Source organism: Marmota marmota, unplaced genomic scaffold (assembly GCF_001458135.2).
Source record: "Marmota marmota marmota unplaced genomic scaffold, marMar, whole genome shotgun sequence".
Lineage (NCBI taxonomy): Eukaryota > Metazoa > Chordata > Mammalia > Rodentia > Sciuridae > Marmota > Marmota marmota.
In genome coordinates this window covers 8,497,083-8,512,396 of record NW_026000206.1, presented here as the reverse complement: position 1 = coordinate 8,512,396, position 15,314 = coordinate 8,497,083, and the positions used below count along the sequence as shown (strand labels likewise).

The 15,314-nt window shown below is 48.0% G+C and overlaps 1 protein-coding gene across 1 annotated transcript in view; it reads right to left on the bottom strand.

Annotated features, from left to right (window-relative positions):
• Dock1 (dedicator of cytokinesis 1) overlaps window positions 1-15,314 on the bottom strand; it is a gene marked incomplete at its 5' end in the record, with an annotated part of 406,458 nt that overhangs the window by 351,021 nt on the left and 40,123 nt on the right. The window contains 5 exons of the mRNA XM_048791454.1: window positions 3,079-3,179; window positions 3,489-3,578; window positions 8,602-8,699; window positions 12,572-12,755; window positions 13,127-13,230. Coding sequence (XP_048647411.1) covers window positions 3,079-3,179; window positions 3,489-3,578; window positions 8,602-8,699; window positions 12,572-12,755; window positions 13,127-13,230 — 577 coding nt within the window. The remainder of the gene's footprint in view (window positions 1-3,078; window positions 3,180-3,488; window positions 3,579-8,601; window positions 8,700-12,571; window positions 12,756-13,126; window positions 13,231-15,314) is intronic.

Below are 15,314 nucleotides of genomic sequence, written 5' to 3'. Positions count from 1 at the left end.
AAGCAGATTTTAATCCAGTTCAGACTTCTACACGTCTTACTGCCACTAGCCCCTAATAGAGTAGTACCTGCCCACTCCCAAGCACCGTCTTCTGACTCAGGAAAGCACTGCTAAAGGAGCTTCAGCGCGGCCTTGGTTTCCCACAGCTGGCCTGGGCCAGACCTCCCCAAAGACCAGTGAGAAGAGCCATGTAACCAAATTAACAAAAAAGGTGGCGACTGGAGACTTCATATACTCAAGAACTCGCTGTGGCTTCCAAGCACCCACCACACTCCCAACAGGAGTCTGCTCAGGTGCACACAACTTTTCTGGTTAGCTTCTGAGCCAGCATTGCCAGCCTGTTCCTCTAGACCTGCATCAGGACTCACAAGTGCCACATAGGCCACCTTACTAAGAAGTCACAATAAAAAGCCTTTGGGTGCCTGGGCAGACGTGAAGGCATTTCTAACACTGCTCAGGTCCTTGAACTCCAGTGAAGAAGCTAACTTCCCGGAGGAGCCTGCCACTGGGATCTGAGTGTGCGGCATTCTTCACTCTGGGGTCCAGAGCCAAGGCCCACCCACTGCAAGAGCAACTTCACATCCGCATCTCCTAGAGGCCCCAGATGCACAGGCCTATCTCAAGTCCTGGCATGAGGTCTGTTTTACTCCTTTTAAATTATGTTCCCAAACGTGAGGGTACCTTTCCTTTCACCCCATTAATATCACCTCTAAAAATAAAAAAAAGAATTCATAGTACACACTTTGGGAATTCTTCCAACAAATTAATCAAAGAAAGGAATGAAAAAACAATAATGACTCACAAAGAGAACAACCCAGAACCAGAAAATAATTCTGCCAGGCCATCTCACAGGTACACAAAGATCAAGCCCCCTGGAGGGAGCACGCAGCTTCAGATCAAAGGGAGCATCCATTCTGTCAGTGAGAAGCCGGCAGCAACTCCATGAGACACGGCTCAGTGGACAGAAAGGAGACCGGTGGTGCTGGTTACGTTGTAGGACAGTCCCCAAAGCTAACACCTCCCTCCCTTTCACGTGGACCAGAGCTGGTCACTTCCATGATGACTGGCCTCCGAGAGCTACCTATGCAGGGTGCAAAAACAGTCATTCCCATTGCCCAAACCCTTCATTTCTTCTCTGGCAGAGGAAAAAATGGGAAGAACTCTCACAACATTTACCGAAGGAAGGAGACTCTGTAGAAGGCAGTGCTCCCTGATTTGGTTAGAACTGTGAGATCAATACTGACTCCTCTGGTATCTCAAGGTATAAATACTCATGTTCCAATTGCTGAGAACCCACCTGAGCTGGATAGTTGATCAAAACATGATAAGAATACTTATTTTCCAAAATAAAGCTGGGCCCTTGCTGCATTTGCAGAGACTGAATGGGAGGGTACTGATTCTTTTTTTTTTTTTTTTTAATTTTTTATTGTTGGTTCTTATCTCAGTCCCAGCAGAGATGACAGATAAAATGGTCCTTTGTTATGTGTCTCCCATTGAGCAAGTTGCCAGAACTCCCCCATTTTCATTTTTCTGGCTGGGAACATGAGAGCACCCCTCCCCCAACAGCACAGCACAGAGAGGCTGGTGCCAGCAAGGGCGGACCCTGTGCCCGGCTCGTCCTTGCTGTCCTTTTCTGAAATTAAAGTGCAAAGTCTAATCCGAAGAGAGCTGTCTGGCCACTTCAGACAAGGAGAATCAGGATGGCAGCCACACATGGACATCATCTCACACTCACAGCAACCCCGGTCACAGCCACGAACGTGCAGGGTCAGGTCTCAGCAGCCACAGTGAGAAGACGCCACTCAACCTCCATCCCCTGAGGTCTGTGAAGAGCTACTCATCACGAAAACAAACTGCCATCTCCACTGAGCGAACAAAACGTTTTAAACAAAAATTTATTAGCCAAAGACTCATAAAAGACAGGTCGCAGCTTGCTCTACACGCTTGAGGTCATTTTGCATCTCTCTGCCCACCTGGCGGCTCCACCCACCAGCCTGCAATAAAGATGCAGGCGAGGCAGGACAGGAAAGGTCTAGGCACAGGACCAGGTGGTCACCAGCCAGCTTCTGGAGGCAGAACCCCATGTGTGACCTTGAGCTTGAGGCTACACACAGGCAGAGAGTACAGATTTTAACTACTCAAAACCCAGATGGGATCTGGGACTCAAATCTGTGGACACTAGAAAGAATTATTTCCAGTGATTCTGTTCTTAAAGAAATGTTGTGAATCTTTATTTTCACTGCAACCTGCACAATACAAACTTAGAAGAAATGCCAATAAATCCCACCAGGAGAAAGCAAGTCACACACCATAATAACTCTAATGATAATGAAACCCAACAACTGCTTACTGCTTTCTAAGCATCAGGGATTTTCCCAAACACTCTACATGTAATAACCCATTAAAATTCTCAAACAACTCTATAGCCATGTCCTCTTCCACAGACAAGAAGGCTGAAAACCAGAGAGGGTGGTCAACTTGCCCAAGATCACAGAGCTTCTAAGTGACAGAGTGTAGCCGGACTCCAAGACTACACTGTCAACCTCGAGGCCCAGGTACAGCCCAGGTGTGCTGCCGTTCTCTCAGGTACCTTTGGGACACTGGGTGTGTACCAAGAATACAAGTCAGTTAGAGCTGAGTGTTGTGGAGCCACAGGGAAGGCAAGGAGATACACTAAGAGAACAAACCGCATTGTATGCACACCACAGGACCAGCCACCTCCCAACAGGAGTGCACCCATGAACTCTAGTGCCTGCTGGGGACCTGAAGTGTGGCAGACGCTCTGCACCCACAGATCAGCCTCATCGAACATGAACAGAAATCTCCAAAGATAAACGGAAAGTAGGGAGGAGAACAGAATTCATTCCAGAATGTTAGGATAATTTATCACGTATCTCTTTCAACAAGATTGTCAGGTCTGTTAAGAGGGAAACAGTTAATAAAAATTATCCCAGTGAGTTCAAGGTTTTAAAGAGGGAAATGTACAGTCACAGCCAAAAGTCATACAAAAAAAAGACTCTAAATATTAACCATTCAAGAAAGAGAAGTGCTGGTTTTAGAACAAATGAAAGAACTCACGTGTAGGCCAGTGTCGCGCTGAAGTGTTTCTTAATGTAGGTCTCCAAAACAGGGTTAAAATGCTGGAACTTTCTATCAGCAATTAGTCCAATGATAAAAACCTGTCAAATTAATCAACAATATTTTCGTTCACAACATGATGATAACCATTCCGGAGCCTTCATCTGGCAGGTCTATGAGAGGAAATGGACTATGACATTTCCAGGCAGAAGCCAGTCCCCCTTCATATCTTCCCACCCGACAAGGCACGTGCATAACTACAGTTCCACATGGAAAGGCAATTTCCGCCTGCCAATGCCTCCCCTTTGACCTGATTCACAAGTCCTGCTTTGAGGGGACAGTGGGCAGCTCCCCCACCCGCCCCAGGCCGCACCAGGAAAAGCCCCAGCAGGGAAGGGAAGGCCCCTTACCAGAGCATCAAACACCAGGGTGTCGAAAGTCTCACTCTCCGAGTTCTCCATCATGATGTTGAAGAGGGCATCCAGGGTGTCCTGCAGGAACTGCACAGACACAAGAGCTCAGGGGAGACCGTCATGGCACCCGGTCCCCCAAACTAGAACCCCACTGCCTCTGGTAAGACCCCAAACACCCACCTGGCCCCAGGGCTGCCCATAAAGCACCTAACGACCATGGATTTTCAGCCATTAGATGCTCAAGGAATAAACCTCGGGAGTGAATCCCAAGCGGACACGTCACCCGAGGGAAGCAGAGCGGGGCCAGAGCTGCAGACCCCACCCCAACCCAGCCCGGAACCCTCCCCGCCCTCAGTCCGGTTCCCATAAAGCTGGTGACCAAGTACTGGGTAGCTACTCCAGGAAGAAGGATCTGATCTGTCTGCACACACTAAGTGCAGGACATGAGCCAGCGAGGGATGAAGCCACATGGGGTCAGGTCCTGCTGAGAACAGAAAGGGCCTTCCACCAGGCAGAACGCCCGAGGACAGAAGAGGAGTGTGATTCCGAAGCTGATGTCCCCAGCAGTGGGCCAGAGACACACCTCCAACCAGAGCCCATCAATTCTAGTCTACTAAAATTCACCAAGAACAGGACCCTGCAGAACAGAGGCACCGGGAGTTAGGAAAAACGAGGCTTCCAGGGTGAGCACAGCAGAAGGAGCCAGGCCCTCCCCCTGCTCCCGTGAGGGAGGGTAGGATGGACTGGAGGGGTGGGCTCCTGGTGGTGGGTCCTAGCACAGGCAGCACGCCACGGAGTGGGACTGGCCAGGCAAAGGAATGAACAGGATATGGAGTATAGCTTAAGGTCTGGCGTAGTGATGCCACCTGCTTCACTCTTCCTGCTAAGGATTGTGTTAGCTATTCTGGGCCTCTTACTTTTCCAGAAGAATTTCATGATTGCGTTTTATATTTCTATGAGGAATGTCATTGGGATTTTGATTGGAATTTCATTAAATCTGTATAGTGCTTTTGGCAGTATGGTCATTTTGAAAATATTAATTCTGCCTATCTAAAAGCAAACGAGATCTTTCCATCTTCTAAGATCTTCTTTAATTTCTTTTTTAGTGTTCTGTAGTTTTCATTGTAGAGGCCTTTCACCTCTTTTCTTAAGTTGATTCTCAAGTATTGTATTTATTTATTTTTTGATGCTATTGTAAACGGGGTAGTTTTCCTAGCTTCTCTTTCAGAGGATTCATTACTGATGTACAGAAATGCCTTTGATTTATGGGTGTTGATTTTATATCCTGCTACTTTGCTAAATTCATTTATTAGTTCTACAAGTATTTTTCATCATGTCAGATTAGACCCCAACTTCCTTAATAAGACTCCTATAGAGCAAGAGCTGAAATCAATAACCAATAAATGGGATGGATTCAAATTCAAGTTTTTTCTCAGCAAAAGAAACAATCAGTGAGGTGAAGAGAGAGCCTACAGAATGGGAGCAAATTTGTACCACATGCACAGCAGATAGAGCACTATCTCCAAGCTATATAAAGAACTCAAAAAACTTAACACCAAAAAACCAAATAACCCAATCAATAAATGAGCTAAGGAACTGAACAGACACTTCTCAGAACATGATATACATCAATCAACAAATATACGAAAAAATGTTCAACATCTCAAGCAATTAGAGAAATGCAAATCAAAACTACTCTAAGATTCCATCTCACTCTAGTCAGAATGACAGCTATTAAGAATACAAACAACAATCATTGTTGGGAGGATGTGGGGGAAAAGGCCCCTCATTGTTGGTGGGACTGCAAATTGGTACAACCACTCTGGAAAGCAGTATGGAGACTCCTTTGAAAACTTGAAATGGAACCACCATTTGACCCAGCTATCCCACTCCTTGGTCTATACCCAAAGGACTTAAAATTAGCATACTACAGTGACACAGCCACATCAATGTTTATAGCAGCACAATTCACAATGGCTTAATTTTGGAACCAACCTAGATGCCCTTCAATAGATGAATGGATAAAGAAACTGTGGTATATGTACACAATGGAATATTACTCAGCATTAAAAGAGAATAAAATTATGGCATTTGCAGGTAAATGGATGGAGTTGGAGAATATCATGCTAAGTGACTTAAGCCAATCCCAAAAAACCAAAGGCCAAATGTTTTCTCTAATAAGTGGATGCTGATCCATAATGGGGGGGGGGGAAGGAATGAATGGAGGAACTTTGGATAGGGTAAAGAGAAGGGAGGGGGAAAATGGGTAGGAAAGATTGTGGAATGAGATGGACATCATTACCCTAGTACATGTATGAAGATGTGAATGGTGTGACTCTACTTTGTGTACAACCAAAGAAATGAAAAACTGTGCTCCATATGTGTATGAATTGAAATGCATTCTGCTATCATGTATAACAAATTAGAACAAATTAATTGATTAATTAGTTTTTTAAAATTTTTTAAAAATTATACTGCCAATGAATTTTGTTTTGCATATTTTACCCTAATTTTTTAATTAAAGATAAAAAAAAAAACAGTGGTAGTGACTGCACACTACACCAGCAACTATGGACCTGGACAGAATAAGGGGTGGATTTTACGGTCTATGAATATAACCTTGATTAAACCATCACTTTTAACAAGGAAGAGGGCGTAAGGTAGCTCCATAGCAAGAACATCAAAGGGTGGCTGAATCACATGGGGTCTGGATTCTCCTAAATGGTCCAGCCTATGCCAGTATCAGAGGTCCTTCCAGACCACACAGAGGGTCTCAAAGTGTCACAGCCTGAGATCAGGAAACAAACTTGTTTGGTGGAACCGGCCACAGAGGCAGAAGCCTCACAGCTCTCCTCTGGGAAGGAGGACAGCCCCCATGCCCAGCAGGAGATCCCAGACTCACCTAGGCCCGAGTCTTCACCGTACTCCACTGTGCTGCCCAGCCCCCAGGTTATACCAGAACACGTCACATACAAATGGCAGAGAATAAAACCACCCTGACCCAAAGGCTCTCTATTCTAGACAACAAGGGCTCGAGAAACTCTCAGATCATCTGGGTTTGCACCACCTTATTACCCCGTAGCATTTCCCATTATTTCCAGAGTGTAACTCCTCACCAAGGTCAAATCTGGTCACCATCTGCTAACAACCTAATGTTCTGCCAACCGGTTTCCAGGTACCAAGCCCTGGCTCGCTGGTTCTTGCAAACCCCAAAGGAGGCCAGCCAGTCCCACCCAGACCAGTGACCTGCTCAGTAGCCCAGAAACAGCAGTGGAGAGAGTGGAGCCTCTCTCACATGGCTGCAGAGACCTGTGGTCAGGGATGAGCCGAGCAAGGAGGTCCCCATGTGGAGCCAGAAGACGGCTTCTGCAGGCACCCCTCCCTGTCTCTGAGACCACCTGCTGGAGAAACAAAACCACCATTTTCACTCTCCAGTGGGAATGGGAGACCATTGTTTCAACTAAATATATAAAACCTTCCTCAATCTATCAGAGAAGGCCCTCTCTCCAGGATCAGTTATAAATATACAGAAAGGAGGCCTCCAACAGACGGAACCGAACCCATGACCAGCCAGTGTCCCTAAGTGAAGCCAAAGGATCCCTGAACAGCCAGAGAATTCCTAAGCCCTGGCCATCAACAGCCAGTGGCCTGGACACTCAGGTCACCTCTATGGGCACACAGAAGATTGTAGGACAAGCCAGCAAAGGTAGAAGACCAAGTCAGTAGGTGAGGTGAGAAGGCCACCGGGGTACCCGTGTGCACAGGAAGGTGGGAGAGATGGGGAAATCCTTCCCAGGGATCAACAGGCAGAGGTGACAGGACCCAGGGGTGGGGAATAGGATAAGAGGATTCTACATTTTTCCTGGTAAGCCACAAAAGGTCAACAAAAGTACAGAGAATTCCTGATGTGACACGGAGACTTAAAATGAAAGAGGACAAAATTTCATTAGCTGTGTGTCTTCTAAAGTACATTCACGTACTCACCCCGTTTCCATTTGAACTGGGGAATTTATAGAACCCGGAGAAGTTTAAAATGCAATTAACATTGTCCACGCCATTGGTAGAGGGCTAGGACTGAGAAGATGATTAAAATTTGTAAGATTAGCAAGGATATGTTTGAATTGTTATACAAGGAATTTAGGAAAGTCGTGCAACCAGATTAATTCGTTCTGAAGTTAAGCACACTGCTGGTTAATTAAGGCCATTTTAAGTAATTAATTTTGCAGAGATAAGGCAGGCTCCCTTCCCTGGCACTTCTCATGGAGGGTGAGGAATATACAGACGTCGCTGCAGAGACCTTTCTCAGGACACGCTGCATGCTGGTGAGCAGGTAATGTCCCTGATCCACCCAAAGCACACTGGAAATAATAGTGCATTTCCTCACATGCAAGGAAAATCGTTCAAGCACCTCGGTGTGGTGCATGAGAGAAGAAGCACCCTATCCTGGTAGACATACCAGCACCATGAACAATCACAGAACAAGAATCCAGGATCTGAGTGATCAAAGGGATCTTGTATCACCCCACTCCATCCCAGTGCCAGATCTCAGACACTGAGCAAAGAAGGCCAGAGGAAATGGCCGTACCCAACACACCCCCAGAGCTGATGTGTGAGGTGAGGAACAGTCCAAGGTCATAAGGAAGAAAATGATAAAATGAGCAAGGTAGACTCGGCGCTGTGCTGGGTGCCGCACCACACGGTCACCAGGCCTCAGATGAAGGACTTGGAGGAGGTGTGGGTCAGGGTTACAGGTCACGATGGGCACAGCATATCCCAGCATGCCAGATGTGGGCTGTCAGATCTCTCGACAATCCCCCAGACAAGACACTACCATGATTCCACCTCACGTTAGTGAAAGTGGGACTTGAAGAGGCCACGCAGCTGTGGCCAGCACTGCACAGGACCCATGAGAGGAGGAAATGGAACCCAGGAGACTGGCCACAGAAAACTCCAGGCTGACCTTGCAGCCTCCCACACGAGGATCCCAGCACACTCTGCCCGTTCGGAGGGGGTGCACTGCGAGTGAACAGGATTATACCCAGAACCCTATGCGGCCATGGGGTCAGCGCCTCCATCCATCAGTGAAGTCCCTAGGCAGGGCCCACGTTACCTTCACCACTTCACCGCCGTCCACCTTCATGAGCTGCCGGAGGTTCTGCTGCAGCAGGCTGGTGTTGGAGCGCCACTTCAGCAAGCCCAGGAGGCCCACTGCAAGCAGAGAGACAGTCAGCTCTGCACCCAGCAATGGCCTCATCCCCCTTGCGTCCCACGCCACAGCAGACCAGGGTCCCCGTTAAATTTTAATAGAAAAATCAACCCTATTTCAAAAGGTTCGCCTGCTTTGCAGCAACACACTGAGTCTATTTCCATCTACATTTACCATGGGGTGGCTTCCGGGTAGAAGCTGTAAGGACGCATTTGGGAGCCTGAAAAGACTGACCTCTGGACCTTCAGGAAGGCAGCTGCAGGGGCCACAGGACCTGGAGGAGGCTGCCCACCTGGAAGGTGCTACCTGGTAGCTCCTGCCAAGTGGATTTCTCCATTGGAGAAAAGCCTTTAGGCTTTCTTTTTATTTATTTATTTAATTCTTTTTAGATAAATTGATATAAAATAATTCATACAAATTCAGACACTAAAACTGCAAAGCCACCATCCCACAAGGACCTTGGAGCTACAACAACCCTGTGCTACTGAGACCACTAGGAGCTGAGCTTCCTGCTTGGCTTCTGGAGCTGCTCGCTGTCCTAACTGTTGTGATTTTGTTTACATCGGGCCCCCTCAGCCTTTTCAACAGAAAAATCAAGGATTACATATGCTGATTTATAAGGTCTTAAAGAATTTTTTAAGTTTAAAGGATTTTGTTTAAGACACAAGATGTACTCTAACGTGGAAAGACAGAACCCACAGCCTCTCTAGGAAAGGACCTCGGCTTATACGTTGTCGTGAGGAGTTTTACTAATGTCCCATTACTTGAAAGAAATGCAGTTAGCCAAGTGCATCTAATTTATGTTCATCAGGAACCAACTTCAGCTATAAAAAGTATAACCATTAAAAACAAAACAAAAACTTTTAGTTAATACTGAAAAGAAAAAAATATTTCATTTATTTGACCTCACTGCAATTATAGCTGGCAGAGGACAGAATTGAAACCAACAGTGGGCAGCCCCACATTCTCCATGCAATACATATGCCTGGGCTTGAAGGCAGCAAGCACAGGACCCTGTGCTAAAGTTAGCTTCCCCTGCTTTCTCATCTGAACAACGGGAACGATGTTGCAAAACTTCGCAGGACTGCTGTAGAGTGAGCAGACACAGTCAGTGTAAGAAACAGCCCACCCCGGCACAACATACTGACAACGGCGTGATCTGGAACTGGAAACGGATTCATTCATCATGAAAGTTCACATGTTTCAATTTCTAAGTGAAACTGAAGTCATGGGAAAGGCTTCAGCCTGCCCTGGCATGCTCCTGGTCCCAAGGTTAAAGGCGACTGCCACCTCACAAGTGACAACCAGTTTTCAGTGGAGTCCAAATCATAATCTGATCCTATTCATGGGAAGCTGGCAGCAGGTGAGCTGGGCTCTACCTCCGTACTGCAAACTGGAGAAAAAGTGCAACTGGGCTTATTAGTAGATCACCTCAGAGGAGGAAGAAAGCAGAGCTGCCAGTCCCCAAGGGCCACCAAGTCCCATGAGGCTCTTCCTCCTCCATGCCTTATTCCTGGGACTTCATCATCTTTTCCCTCTATTTACACAGTAAGCTAACCGAGCAGAGGAACCACCTCACACTTCTTCTCATATCTCCGACGGCGGCCAGCATGATGCAGAGGACAGCGGTATTTAACACAAACCTCGTTGAATATTCAGCTACTGCTTGAACGTCGCGGTCACAAATCATGGCTTCAGAAAAACGACTCCCTCAAGGGAGAACCTGGGACTCGCGGCTCAGGCGCCAACTGGGGCAACTCCGTCTTGTACACACCTGTCATGCCACCATCCCACGGAGGGGCATCGATGCTGGTGTGAAATGAAAGCCATGAGACTCCCCCTCTGCTCCCGCGAGCAGCATCACAACGGAATTTCCTTGTTGCCCGCAACAGCTGCTGCCAGGTCCAGGGCGCCCTCTCCCTCAGTTCCAGGGAGGGAATCACCCTGCAGCCGTGAGATTCAAGGAGCCTGAAGGTGAAAGGAGGGATGAACGCCATGCCCTGGGAGATCTCCTGGTTCCCAGGCCCTGTCCAGGGACACGGGGGTTCCCTGTGCTACTCAGAACATTGTCTTAGGAGGAAAATCTATTCAAGCTGCAAATAACAAATATCCTTTTGGAACATGACCCAGGCGTAAGACGGTGGCTTTCTGCACAGTAATGATGGCAATACACAGCAGCTCACTCGTCCAGGACCTACTGAAAACCCAAAGTAACATATACATGGGTTGGCAACCCACTGGAGATGCCACATTTGCACTGGGTGAAATGAGGTGCCAATGCTGTAGTCTTCAGGCACAGAAGGACTATTGGGTCACATCCAGAAGACAACATTTGTTGTTATGGGGCCAGCACTGTTGACCATAGGTTCCCTGAGACCAAGCCTGAAAGCCCTCTATGCACTCCCATCCTGAGACAGCCTGCTCAGATCTAATCCTCAGGTGAGGCTTTTTATTTGCTCTTGAGGATTCCTGCACAGTCACCAGCGAGAACACTTTAAAATACTTCAGGCAAAACATGAGTGACCTTAGAAAAATGCATCCAAATGGCCTTAAAACATTTGTACCCAAATGTATCTAAGTGGCCTTAAAGTGTCTACTTCCAGTCCCAGTCAAACAGCCAGGAAGCGTTTGGAGTGACCTACTGCCCCACACCCCAAGAGGCTTCCTCATGAGGCCAATGGTAGGAAAGCATTTCTGCAAACATTAACTCCAAGCCAGAGAAAAAGAGCCCAGGGCAGGAAGCCTGACAAGCATGTGACACACGGCTGGCGTGCCCAACCTGCAGGACACCCCGACACCTCCACCACAGTGTCCAGACTCCACCTGAGGGGTTTAACTTTTGTCCCATGTTAATCCCATTAAGGTCCAAAGGATGCCTGTCCCCCTTACAAATCCAGAACTACTGCCGTGATTGACAGACAACCCCAGAGATGCAATGCCTGATAGCAACGGCATTAATAATCACAATCCATATCGGGCAGTTAGAAGGAAAAAATTGGATTTTCAGGCTCAGTTTCAAGAGAGCATAAAGTCCCTCTGCACGGCTGTGATATGGTCACATTAAGGGGATGCAATTTTTAAATGAAAGATTTGTGCACAGGAGTCTCTCCCTCCTCCACACAGTGGCAACAACAACGCCCGTGTGCTCTGAATACGAAGCACCCCGGACGATGGCGGTGCTGCTGGGGAGGCTGGGAGTGGTGGTAATCAACTCTGAGCAGTCCAGCGCCCCAGCCCAGGGACACCAGGCACCAGCTGATGAGTGATCTGCTGTGTTAGGCTGAGCTCTGTGTGTGTGAGTCAACAAAGGTGCCTTATCTCACATCGTAAGTGGGACCAGAAAACCAACTTTTTAAAAGAACAATAACTGGGAATTATCTTGATGAGTAGCTGAGACAGGGAAAGATACAAAGAGGGTGGGCCCCAGTATCCTGCCACTCAGGCACCCCTCAGACAGCCTTGAAGGCCGGAATTACTCCCCGTCTACAGACCAAGTTCAGAGGACACTGTTCAAGGTCATTTCCAGGGCTGGCCTAGGACAGGGCTCAATCGCGGGTCTTTGTTTGGACTCCAGATCTCTTTCATTTTCCTTGTGCCATGCTCCCTTCCTCTGGCTGAAAAGCATTCTAAGGAGTCAGTCCACTGCTTCGTCTCCCACAAAGGCAAACCTTGGACCAAAATAGGAGTGTGAATTTTAAATCATGATGGATGCCCCCTCTTCTTTCCAGTGCACCAACGTCCATGCGGGTCACTGCCGAGGTTGGAGTGAATGACGCACACACACCAACAGGAAACGCCTCCGCTCCACAAGCAGGCGGGAAACGACTAGGGCTGAAGAGGAAAGATCCTGGGGAGTCCTCCTTCCCCAACTCACCATTCTGGGTCAGCTTGGTGGAGCACACCAGCGTGGAGATCTGGAAGGAGTCCTTGCTGATGGTGCAACTCCCCAGACTCTGCATGCTCTTCCCCGTGGCCGAGTGGCCCTTCTCCTCCAGCTCTGCTTTCGTGGAGGGCAGGCTCAAGTATGTCGCCGCATCTTCCAGTTTCTTGGCCTCGGCCTGCGGGTTTCGTTACACAGCATGTCAGACGGCCCTGAGACAGCCAAGCGCGGGCTTTGCCCAGGGTTATTACCCTTAGCCCTCCTAACCCCACATCTGATGCTAGATGGTGGTGCTCCGCGACGTATTTTAATAATGTCCCTTGTTCCCACAGATCAGTTCATCTCTGCAGCCTTTTTATATAGCACTTAAGGTGTTGCCATCAGCTTCCCTCACGAGGACAATCAAAGGGCTGGTCATCAGAAACGCTCACATACATAGTGACATGTAGCTAGCCAGCTGCTTTCTCCTAACGGGAGCAGATGTGGGTCAGGAAGCCAGAGAGGACTGAGAGTCAACGTGCACCACACAACAGGGGCAGAACAGCCTACCTTGTAGACGATCAGATCGTGTTCCCCATCTCTCAAGGTGGTCCCGTCGTACCTCATCAGCTTCACGAATGCCAGTGCAAATATCTTCTCCGATTTATCCTTAGCTGCCATAAAAAATCAATAATCATCTTCAATTGTGGTTATGACAAAATAACATTACAACATACAACAAAGGCTACCTTTAGGAAACAATTACAAAACTGTACCGACAGGTGTTAAAGTCGATGGAAAGATACAGAGCAATGAACCATGTTCACCAATAGAAGACCTCGACTCAAAGGGCTGGATGGCCCCCCAAATGAGAGTAAACTTGAAGCAATTTCAACCAAGAGACTATTCATGGAACTGGAAAACGGTAGAATAAAGAGCAGGAGGACCTTGCAGAAGAATGTGCGGAAGAGTCACAGTATTAGAATCCAGGAGTGACCGAGAAATGAAGACAAGGTGACTTTTCACATTAGGCTGCAGAGACCAGGACGTTGAACAGGTCCTGGAAACACAGGACCATCACAGGGCAAAGCTACATGGAGGGGAAACTGCTTGGCAACACAGAAAAATAAAACAGACCCCTACCTCACACCCCTTCTCAGGTAAACCTCAGATGGACGGAAGACCTGAGTACGAAATTTGATTCCCATGAGCAACAAAGTCCTGCCCCCCGGGAATCGCACTTGGGACCCACACCCTGCCTTCACTCAAGTCTCTGCTGAATGTCACCTCTTCCAAGGAGACCACACCACATCTAAACCAGCAGCCCGATCATACCCTTTTCTCTCATCTGATGATGGTTCTTATCACTGGCAGAATGTGAGTACACTTGTGCAAGAGAGAATCTGTTCTTGCTTATGGCTAGTTTTTTGTCCTCTGGGCCCTGGAATGTAAGGGACACTGTATTCTTTTTTTTTAACTGCTATTTCCCAGTGTATGAAATAGTGCCTGGCATACAATAGCTACTCAATAAATATTTGTCCTACTCGGGGAGAGAGCCAAGAACAAACAAGTTCTTTCAGGTCATAAAGAAAACAGAACTTGGTGGTTTATCCGAGGGTGACAGAGGTACGGGGCAATCTGACGGCATGGTGGGAACGGCCTTCCTGAGAAGGTGGGCAGCACATGGGCAAGGTGCAGACCTTCCAGGGAAAGAGAAGGCCTGATGCAGGGGTCTCAGGTGGCCAGGCCTGGCTCAGCAGGGACAGAAGGCCAGCATGGCTGGTGGGTAGAACAGGGAGAGGCAGAAGTCAGCAGGGCCACATCAGATGGGGACAGACAGGAATCTGCACCGAAGAAAGGAATCTGCCATGAATTCCTCAAGTTGTCACCCGAACACAGAACAGAAACATTGAGTACCAGAGCTAGAAAATATCTCAAAGTATTCATTCAAAATTATTGTTTGGAGATGAAAATGCAGACATCAGACAGGGAGGCCACACCCCCTAGAGTAGGGCGCTCAAGAGTCCCCTAGACCCCACTTCATCAGGGACTTTGTGCATCTCAGCATTGCTGCAGTGTCTCGCATGTAGTAGGTGCTCAACAAATGCCAGCTAATGGGTGAACAGGATCAACCAACCAAAAACAAAGAGAGAAACAGAAATAAAGTATGTGTACTCTAGGAATCAATGAAGTCACTTTCTTGATTGATACCACAACACAAAAAAAAATACCATGTTCAAGTGGCAAAGAATGGCTCTTCCTAAATTGGGGTGGCTAGAAAAATTACATAGGCCTCCCTGAAAGCACCCAGGGCTTTGAAGGACAGCTGATGGCAACGGTCAGCAGACAGCTTACATGGAGCCGCCCATGCAGTGGCTACACCTTCACGTCTAAGCACAGGTGCTGCTCAGGACAAGCTCACCCAACGCCAGACAAACTGAATGGCTTCTTCCACAACACAGGCCTTCAGAGCCCAGCAGGAGACCGCGGGCTGTGGGGGTGCCCCATCCCCATTCCCGGGGCCCCACTCAGTCAAACCCACCATATTCTACTTCTGGTTGGGCCCAGCACAATGTCCACTGTTGTACATGTGACTCAAGTGGACGATCAGGGAGCCAGCAGGCTACTGGAAAGGGTCCTGTCATCGCATCAGCACCAAACTTCCCGATCCAACCACCGACCCAGGCATGAGAAATCCCATCGCTCCCTCCTTCTGCTATGTCTGCTCTACAGCAAAGGGCAGCCAGGATATGCCGGG